This window comes from Amblyomma mixtum, chromosome 3, assembly GCF_055824585.1.
Source record: "Amblyomma mixtum isolate Tamu chromosome 3, ASM5582458v1, whole genome shotgun sequence".
NCBI classification, from domain to species: Eukaryota; Metazoa; Arthropoda; class Arachnida; order Ixodida; family Ixodidae; genus Amblyomma; species Amblyomma mixtum.
Genome location: NC_143014.1, coordinates 271,819,390 through 271,830,091, shown reverse-complemented (window position 1 = coordinate 271,830,091; position 10,702 = coordinate 271,819,390). Strand labels below are relative to the sequence as shown.

Below are 10,702 nucleotides of genomic sequence, written 5' to 3'. Positions count from 1 at the left end.
GTTGCCTTCTCGCTGTGCGGCTGCCAGGCGCTTCGCGCTTGTCGCCGCACTGCGTCATGAGTGCCATTTTGCAGTCTTGTGCAGTAAAGGTGTTTTGTTTGTCACAACCCTGTGGCAGCTGTGCGCTGTAGAGCTTCGCGCTTGTCATCGACTTCACGTTAGGGGATCACCTTTTCAAGTTGTAACCAACCAACTTTTTTTTCTTTTTTTTCTAAACCTCTCCCGTCACCATTGTTTGCATTTGTGCTTTACGCTTTCTCCTGCACCTCGCGGATGCTATAAAAGCTGCTTGTTTCGAATACTGTAATACACTCTAAAAAGGCTGGTCCTCCAGCCGAAACGTCGTGAATTAAATCCTGTTATGTTTTTCAATTTCAGGTGACTATCTTATATATGTATATATATATATATATATATATATATATATATATATATATATAGTTAGGGCTGCAGGAAGTCATGTGCTTTGCTTTTTTTTTTAAAAAAAAAGCTTTGCGTAACTTTTTCGATGTTACCATTATGCCTCAGTGTTAAGACTGCAGGGGTGCAAAACTGCCATTCGCCGATGCGCAGAGACCGCTCGATAGTGCAGAAATCCCGCACTTCCTTTCTGCTGCCTCTTTGCCGAAGATGACGGCGACCTACAGCGGCCACGCGTGCCTATTGTCAGCATGGAGTAAAAAGCAGAACTGGAATGTCATCATAAACGCTTTATTCAAACAACAAGCCACTTCATGAACACGTCATATTTTCGACATAGACACACTTCTCGTACGCTATGTATCCAGCATAATCAACTAGCAGATATGATATGCAGTGTCCATTAGACCTCGAGTACATTTTGGCAGTTGCGTGGCATGCGGAGAAAACACTTAAAAAGAAGGGTTGCAGAGGATGCTCCACGGGACCTCTGACGACAGGTTTAGAAAATTGAGTACGTAGCACGATGGTGAAAGTTGTTTCGAGGATCTGCGTACCTCTTACAATTCAGTTTCTCGAAATAAACAATTTGCTTATGCTTAAATGAGCGAAAAATATGCGGCTGGAGCATTTTGAAATTTTGTGTCACCTCGGCTTTACCGTAAGGGAATGGAACCGAGTCAAACGCTTCCGCGCTTGCTTCGACGCAGCACGATTTTACAAAATCATTTACAGGAATTGTATATAAATTATGCCTGAGTTTTGATTTTAAAGAAATTCTGTTATTTCTGTGTCGACAGAACATTCCATCTTCTATCTGCACTACTAGCGTACTGGAGATAATAGAGCAAGTGTGCAAGGTGGGGGTTGCACGCGTAATGCTTTCGGTGCTTGATAGTAATACGTCGTGGTATTGGACCTGTGTCTCAATTTTCACTGATGAGCTCGGAAGGCCTTCTGTTATGCATCGAAAACGGCTTGTGGTGCCATTCTGCTTGCAACGGCGCGACCGCAATCGCGGCTATGCAGAGCAAGGACGCCAAGAAAGGCAAGTGATTGGAAAAAATCTATAACAGGGCCCACCAAAGTGTTCTACAACCACAATAATAACACAGCCTGAAAGATTGCGCATTAGATGATGGTCTTGAAAACTTTGTTACTAGTATTTTGTTTTGTTTTAGTTGCAAAGAAGGCCAGTTGCCAAATGTTCGGAAAATATTCGTGCAAAACAAGAGAAAAAAAAAACGATTCACACGTGACGTGGCCCGGCCAGCGGCAAGCAACGAGTGGTGCGCTTTTGTACATAGCACTGCGGGATTCCTTGAATTCGTCGTTTATTACGTGGAGCATCCTCTTTGCTTGTTGGTTTACAAGAGAGTCTAGAAAGGGTTGTTTAAATGCTTCATGTATAGTTACTTGATGTATCCGGTCATGGACGAACACCGACTCTATTTTGACGCAACACTTGACAAAGCGAATAGAAAGAGCCAAGCGTGATATGGACCATGTGCTTTTGATGTTGCACGTAATAGGTTCACGTGTTCATGTGCGTACATAACGTTCATAAAGAAGCGTAAGAGCGTAGGCAAATTGGTGATACATATTAAGCGAATAATGGCGCAGCAGAAAAAGACGAGGACGAGAGGGTCGCAAGCTTCGGTTAATATAACTGGCACTCTCTCGTCCTTGTATTCTTCTGCCGCGCTATTCTTCGGTTAACATAACGTTGATGTTCAAGTGAGAAATGAACGCTTTAACAAGGGAATGCCTATAGAAGATTTAGTTTAGACAGAAGTAAAATTTTTAGTTAAATAATATGGCAATGATATAGGAAAAATATTTTATTTTGCAGGCTTTTCACAATAGGCCGGGACATTATTGTGTATTTTTGCGATGCTGTTGACAAACTTCTGTCGCCCAAAGACACTTAATTGTAAGCCAAATCAACCTCCAGTGCATCTGAATACTCTTGGTGGGCAGAAGAGAGTGACTTCGATTAATCTGCGGAAATAAAACTCAGGCAGCGCCCAGCTATAGCTACTGACGTGAGAAGAGCTGATACATTGCCAATAACGCAGCTCATTGGGTTTGCAGCAACATATGCGAACGAATGCCGAGGTTCCAAACAGAGAAGTGTAACAGAAGGCCGCACCAAAAAGGAAAATATAAAGTGACGCTGAGGGTGACACTAAATTTGCAACTTTGCCTAAGAGACAGAGGTAGCTGGCTCGCATATGGTTCTGACGTAGTGTCCACCGTGACCACACCTCGACTGCATAGAGGGCGTATGACCCCGAATACGATGCAGCAGTTAACGCATTGGCTCTAAGACCAGACCAGTTATTCGCAAGAACCGAATGGCTGGTGCCTTTGTTCGAAGCACCCGCTCCGTAGTTCATGCCCTCGTCGAAAGGTGTGCAAATGATAGAGGATCTTGCGCGGTGCATTTCGTCCTACTGCTGTTTTCCTCCGTCCTCCTCATGGTCACTGCCCCCCCCCCCCTAACCCTTAAGTTAACGGTGATAGCCCAGTGCTTTTTTTTTTTTACGGGAACCTTCAAAAAAAAAAAATAAACTGTAACGTTTCTTTGTGATTCATTGCTTGGTCTCTTCGTCGGCAGAATTCCTGTGTAATGCTACGGGGTCACGGTAGAACGCGTCCGTAGCGATAGAATTACTTCAAAGTCGCACAACTCTAGGAGAGTGACTAGACAACAAGATCTAACTTGTACTGCATTAAGTTATGGTCAGTAAAATTTACCTTTAGTGCATTTAACGATGTATAAAATTTTCGTCACTGAGCTGAGTATAACAAGCTTCACATAGCTGAATGTGAAATGGTGACACGGCACACTCATGGATGAGAACGGAATAATAATGCAATCCAAAGTGTAACAAACGAGCAACAACGATATATTCAACTGCAATATACAATAGAAACACGTCAACCGTAACTATCATTTGCGACTTCTCTTTTGAGTGCTCACATAGAAATGTTCAAATTCGTGTACCCGCCAGCTAATCAAGGAGCGACATGGCATGATCGCATTAGACGGCATCTTCAATAGAATGAAACAAGCAATATTTCAACAACAAACACCAACTCCTGAAGACATTACTCGGCAAAAAAGCCTCCGTACAAAAGGCTTTGTTTCAGGCACGACAGGGGCGTATCAGAACACCTGAATGTACGAAATGGTCCGATATTATAAAGGTAGAATGCGTGGGGTTCAGACAGGAACGTGCAAACAGGAAAGTGTGACGTCAACTGCATACCGTTGTATCCTAGTTTCTAATCTTACGAAATTCCATTCTTGGTGGAAAAGTGACTCGCAGGTAAGAATGAAGCGGGAGCAAGGTAGAAAAATCTATACTAGCTTGGCGCGTGACAGTTCGCTCTGCTACTGAGTCAAGGCGAAGGCGAACTGCTCCCGAGGCACGTTCGGATCCTTTCTGTATTGACACCGTCATAGGCTATGGTGAATAGGCTCTTTTTCTCGATGAAAGCGTTCTTCTTCAGACGCAAGTTCTTGGCGCCGGCTCCTATGCCTGAGTCAGAATCATCTTGCTCCGACTCATCCAACTTTCCCAGGCTCGTTTTGAGCTCTCGCTCGATTGCCTCCAGCTCTGAGTCACTCGCCGCGCCGGTCTGGATTGCAGAGCCCTCATGCAAGATGTTGCCGTCAGTCGTGATTACCTTAGTGGTGATCTTGACTGTCGAGTAGCCTTGGTGCGTCGGTGTCTCTTCCGCTTCGGTCGTATGGCCCGAAACACGAACTGATAACGGGACGTGGAGCCTTGCCTTGTTTGATTCATCATGTACGGTACAGGATGGGCCAGACCCTGTCGATGGTCCGCAAACCGGATATCCTTCTTGATTCTCTTTAATCACGGTGGTTGATAACTTTTCCGCTAAGTTACCATGAGAGATTCGATCCTGCGACACAATTTCGGCTCTTCTTTCTGTGGTGAGTGATGGCGTTTCATCTTGTTCATGTCGATCGGTGATGAGGTCTTGCCTGCTCTCATGAGATGGCGCATGTGGCACTTGGTCGCGCGGATGCAGCAAATGTGTGGTCTGTTCTGTGCTGTAATGTGTTGGCGCTGGCCCAGAAGGCTGATGATGCACAGTGGTCGGAGGGTAACTAGGATGTGCGATGTCCAAGGGCTGAGATATCACCTGGGTGCCAGGAAGCTGTGTGCTGAAGAATACGGGTGACATGCCGGTAATGGCAACTAGCTGCGGGCCCTGAAGACCTAGTGATTGCAGTGTACCTTGAAGATGGGATTGGGTATGTGCGGCCTCCTGTTGAATATGGTGTGCTTGTGCAACATGGGAGACCGTCGACACTTTCGCAGGATCTGCTGGTACAGTGTCTGAAGCTATTGCGACGCTGCCGTCACTACGTGCGAAGCTCACGTGCGCTTGTGAAATAGATGCACCACTAATATTTGTGGCTAATGAGGGTGGTGCCACGCTCGAGTCGAGCTGCGATAGGTGCTGCTGCGTTCTGGTTGTCAACGTCGTCGTTTCCGTCGATGTACCAGAGCTGACGGCAGCTTGTCTCTGAGGCACCATGAGAGAGGATGTTTGTTCTGTGAGGTCTCTTGACTGGACAGGCAATAATGCTGCATGAGAACCCACAGAGGAGGCTTGAACACTTTCGCCGGCCTGAATTGTTCTGTCTTCTATTCGACTGGCACGCATCTGTTGTTGAGCCGCCGTACTGCCATCTACTTGAAAAACTTGACCAGGGGCACGTATCTGTTGTTGAGCCGCCGTACTCCCATCTACTTGAAAAACTTGACCAGGGGCACGTATCTGTTGTTGAGCCGCCGTACTCCCATCTACTTGAAAAACTTGACCAGGAACCCCCGCCATGTCTGAAGTGACAGTTCCCTGCTGTCCTGTGCTTCGATCCTGAAACGACGATTCGGCTAGGCGAGAAAATGAGGGGCCGTCCGCTTCACCGCCATGGACTTGAGGCAGATCATTAGCAAGGATGTTTTTTGACCGAAGCTCGCACTCCTCGAAGGACTCACCGAAATCGCTTGTTCCCAACTCTTCGCTATCGACTCCTACACGACGGTGCATCGCCCGCAAGCGTGCGTTTCTGGCAGCCGGTATCGGTCTCCCGGCAGGCTCTTCGTAGCGCACCGCGTCTCGTTGAGCCGCTCTCCGCGGCTCTTGAGGCACGATCCATACTTGGTCGCGGGGTAGCCCTGACGTCGAAGACGCGGCGTCTTCGACACCGTCAGGTGAGTGCGACTGCAAAACGAAGGACGCGCCGTCCACTTTGTGGTACCGGGAGAACCTGACACGGCGGGCGTTTTCGCGGCGGTTCGCGGCGGCGCGGTGTCGGATGTTTCCGCTGTCGTCGGCCTCTTCTTCACGCAGACGGCGCCGACGACGTGACGACGAGTCTTCCTGGTAGTCGCCCGCGACGCTGGCCACATCTGGCGGAGGGCTGCGGATGTAGAGGATTTCCGTTCTGCGCGGACCCCCGACGCCTCCCAGAGAGCCTCCGCTGTACTCGACGCTTCGAGTTGTGCCGAAGGTATCGCTGACCGGAGACGATGGCGCTCGTCGGTAGAGCTCGGCGTCACTATCAGGGCCTTCTTCGCGGCGACGTCGTCTGGCAGCAGCAGCGTCTCGGCGAACCACAAGGAAGTCGCCTAGACGGTGGCCTCCCCCTTCACCTGCGTGCACGACGGCGTCGGTGTCGAGGCTGGAGCCATGAAGCAGCAGACGCTCTCGACTCGCGGGTCGTCCCCGCGGCGGGTTCTCCACGGTGCCGCTCTGGCGGGCTGCCTCGTCCGCACCGGCGGTCGTACCGACGGCTACTGACTGGGTGGGAACGCTGCCGTCTGCCGGCCGAGGGCTGCCGCCTTCGCCCTGCCAACCCCGCCGGCCGCTGGGAACGCTGCACAGGAATGCCCACGTGTTAGCTCTCACAGCTCTTCATGCAGTGGTGTCGAATCAATCATGACACCCGTGATGAATTCTTTTGGTTTCATTTAAAGATCACGTTACAATAGCTTCCCGTATGCAATCCTCGTTTATCGTTATTTTCTTTGTTATTCTTTATTTATTGGATACCTGCATCGCTTGCAGTATTTCAGCAGGGGAGAGTGATGAATTGAAAACAGAGCATATAAACGAATTTGGCGGGGTGCTACATTTTCCAAGTGTAATAAATAAGTCTGTGACGACTACGTACTGAAATAACCTTCTCAATAAGAGCTCTGATTGTAACTAAAGCGAACCAAAGGTAACGTTGCTTCTTAAGTGAGAGCAGATCACCGTTTCTGCGCACTGCATTTGCAGTTGCAGAAACAACGTGAAAAAAACAAGGACGATAGAGGCACACTTACGGACAAGGCGGCAACGCTTGTCCATAATGGGCGAATCCGTCGTCCTCGTTCTCTTTTTTCGCGCTGTTTCTAAAAGTTCAACATGAACGATTTAGCCGCAACTAGAACTTTAATTTCATTTCCACGTCGACATGCTTAATCCCTTCGGTTTGTTGACTTTTAAAGATACTCATTCCCAACAGATACGATGGGATCATGGGCCCGTACCATGGCGTCTTCCTGAGCGAAATGTCGGACATTCCAAAAAACAGTTTGAACAACCATTGTTTCGGCTCTGCGTGAGGTATAGTGACTTTTTTATATCAATGGTTGGTAATGAAGCTGAACTTCCAAAACCGCTATTAGTGATAACGTTGAAGCATCCTAGGCAGCTGGATACCCTTTGGAAGCAACTGATGTCGAGTAACCAGAAGTAACCAAAGACGATATAGGATACTGCTTGAAATGGGGATTTAGCATGTGTCTGTCTCGCCTTCTTCCGTCCCGTCCGTCAGCGCTGTTTTGCCGTACCATTCAACATGAACCAACCAGCCCGACTCAGCCCTCTCCTTAAGAATTCACGTATACTGAGTGCAATTTGGCAATCACGATTACAGTTCCCTCCACCTGAGAATATAATTTTATTTTCTTGATATCTTGCCGAATGCGCGAGAGCCTGAGGTCCCCACATGCGCAACTGTGCCAGAAAGATGAAATTGCAAATTCCTCTCGAGTGCTTTTCTTGTGATCATGCAAGGGAACCGGGTGCTCCTAATCGTCAATGACTATACCTGCGGAAGCAGTGTCGTACGCAGTGCAGAGGGTAACGGGCGAAGAGGGGTGCAGCGGGGATAGCGTGAGGAGGGTGCGGGGGTCCCTAGGTGGCGCACCTTCCGTTGACGGCCGTAGACGCCTTGTCCGTGGTTGAGCGCCGCTCGCGGACTGACTGGTCCGTCGTGGCTGCTCCAGCAGATGCCGACGGAGACACCTTGCTACTCGAACGTGGCCGCTGGTTCCTGCGACGTGACGTAAAGCGATGGTGAGCACTAGTAGCATTTCTGCAGATGTAGCAGCAGTAGTAGAGGACAGTAGCAGCACTGATGCATCATAATCAGGACGCGTGCTGTGTGCATTAAGAATTCTATTTAACATCAATGTTTTAACTGCTGCAGTGGTCAAACCTTCTCCTAGTTTGCGGGACGTTATGTATCCAAACCCTTGGCGTTTTCCAAGAATCCAGTGCTTTCTAATGAGTACAAGTGTTCTACTGTCTGTTGTTTGGTGCTGCAGGGAGTCAACGTCTTGAAGAAGGGTATAAGACTCGTTCCAAGATGGAACCTGTCGGCCAAGACAAATATCGCAGATTCTTCTCAGAACATGCAAAAAGGAACACCCGGACATCACACGAAAACAGACTAGCAGCTCTGCATAACGACGAACTGAACTAGTTGTTTCTACTCTAGCGTCACCTAACGATGTATAACGATGCTGAATGAAACGGCCCGCAGTGCATCAGGTCTGCCATACAAAAGCAACAAAGTTTGACTGCCAGAAAGTTATTTCTGTATATCTACTTCTTCCTTCTTTGCAATTTTTCTGATAAATTAACAGCGCGAAGAAAAGGAAGAAGGTAGGAAAATATCAATAGTTTATTGCGTCTTCCAAAGGTGTGAGCATGAAATGCATTGCCGGAAAGGCGAAGCGTTTTTCAGGACCCCTCATACACGGTGGTACGCGCACTCTGAATTGTCCAGGTGCTTTTGCTGCTGAACGTGCCGCTGCTTTCGTCCTCTTGTGTCCTTCGAGCTGGGCAGCGCGCATGGTCTCCCTGGCTGCTTTCGCGGCTTGAAGAGCCTCCATCATCACATCAGCCGCTGTCCAACATCAGCCGCTGTCAACTTAGTTGGACAGCTCACTCGGCTCATTTGGCCGCTTTTGGTGCGCTACGTGCCACCGCTTTCAGCCACTCCATTTTTTAGTGCTGAAAAGTGCGCTGGTTGTCGCTCTTTGCTTTCGCTCTTTGACGTGACGTAGCCATAGCCCGCTTTTCAGTGGCCTTAGCAAACATTCACGGCCGAGAACGAACGGATTAACGGGCACGAGAGCCTCCATGTTAGAACACGCTGCGCGAAAGCATGCGGTGATGACAGAGTGGTCTAAAGCACCGGGAAAGCAAGCTACTCAGATGGCGCCGCCGCTGGTCCAAATACTGCTCGGGGCAATGATATGACGGAATTTTCCGGAAGTTCCCGGATAAGTTCAACACAGTTCGCAGCGGTTTCCGAGAGATGTTTCCACGGATGGGCGCTAAACTCATTCTATTTTCAATACTGAATAGACCAGACCAGAGTAAATTTGCGTCCACAAAGTTGAATAATCTGCGTATAGTACGTCGCTAAAAGACAAGCTAAAAAAGGGGAAAACCCTGGCATAAACACCAACGCGTTTCACGTCTGCGATTTACCAAATGGTAGTGAAAGTCACGATCCTCGCCCATCTATCTCATGTCGTCGTCAAGCACCTGACTTTCTACCGCCCCCTGCTACGCTTTCTTTCTCTCGGAATCTCGGAATCCATTCCGTTACCCTTACGGACCATCGGTTCTCTTGCCATAGCACCATATGATCTGCCCATTCTCATTATATTTATTGATTTCGACTACGATGTCACTCGAGTTTGTTCCCTGAGCCATTCTTCTCTCTTCTGTAGCTATAGGTGTGGTGTCCCGAATTTAAATTCAACCGTTTTCGTTAGCCGCCAAGTTTCCACTCAAGAGGCGAGTACCGGTACGATACAGCTGTTATATATACTTTCTTCATGGAGGATATCGGAAAACTCCTATTCATCTTTTGCGAGTGCAAGCAAAGGACTCCACCCTATTTATATTCTCGTAATTATTTCACTCTCGTGGTCACGATCAGCAGTTACTACTTGCCCTTAGTAGAAGTATTCTACGGCAAATTGCAACGCCTCGCTGTCTATCGCAAAATGCTGCGCTCTTCCGAGACTGTTGAACCTTAGTTTAGATTGATTCTTATTAAGTTATACACCCACCATTCTAACTGGCGTGTCGAGGTTTTCGATCATGGTTTGCAGTTCGTCCCTTGAGTTACTTAACAAGTCAATGTCAGAAAAATGGAGGATTATTAAGGTATTCTGTATTAACTTTTATCCTCAACTCTTCCGAATCCAGGACTTTTAATGCAGCCTGTAAACAAGCGGTGAAGAGCATTGGAGAGATCGTGCCTCTCTTCCCGGCCCCACTGATGAGATTTTGTCACTTTCGCTATAGTGAACTATGATGGCGTGCAGCCGCCATAGTTATTTTACAGTACCTTTACACACACCTTTTCTACTCCCTGGTTCCGGAATCCCTGCATGACTGCCCAGGTTTTCCCCGAGTCAAATGCTTTTTCGTAGTCTATGAAGGCTACATATAGGGGTTGGTACGTTGTGCGCATTTCGCAATCTTGTGATTGATGCTGTGAATATGGTCTATTGTCGAGTAGTCTTCGCGTAAGCCAACTTGTTCGTTTGGTTGGATGAAGTCTGAATTTTTTCTAATTCTATTAGCCATCATCTTAGTAAACGTCTTGTAGACCATGGACAGTATGCTGGTTGGTGTCTAGTTTTCCAAATCTTGGACGTCCCCTTTATAAATTAAACAATGTTAGCGTTCATCCAAGATTCTGGTACTCTCGAAGTCTTGAGGCGTGCGTATACAGGGGAGGCAGTTTTTCTAACACAGTTTTCCCACCGTTCTTCAACAGATTTGCAATTACATGATCCTCTCCAGCCGCTTTCCCCCTTTGGACTGCTTGCAGCGCTTTTTGTATTTCCTCTTTGTTTATCGACGGGACGTCCAATTCCTCCACAATACTGCTTCCGTCCTTATCGTCCTAATTATTTAGGCTCTTATGCAGACGTGC

General features: G+C 47.9%; 1 protein-coding gene across 2 annotated transcripts in view; it reads right to left on the bottom strand.

Moving 5' to 3' along the window:
• Positions 1 to 2,947: 2,947 nt before the first annotated feature.
• Cad86C (Cadherin 86C) overlaps positions 2,948 to 10,702 on the bottom strand; it is a 47,432-nt gene continuing 39,677 nt past the window's right edge. The window contains exons 20-21 of one of the 2 annotated variants that reach the window (XM_089577550.1): positions 7,664 to 7,789; positions 2,948 to 6,343 (exon numbers count right to left, since the gene is read on the bottom strand). In XM_089577550.1, the coding sequence (XP_089433676.1) occupies positions 3,829 to 6,343; positions 7,664 to 7,789 (2,641 nt within the window). In that variant the 3' untranslated portion in view covers positions 2,948 to 3,828. Of the gene's footprint in view, positions 6,344 to 7,564; positions 7,790 to 10,702 lie in introns of both variants that reach the window. The other variant, XR_016289678.1, reaches the window with a different exon arrangement.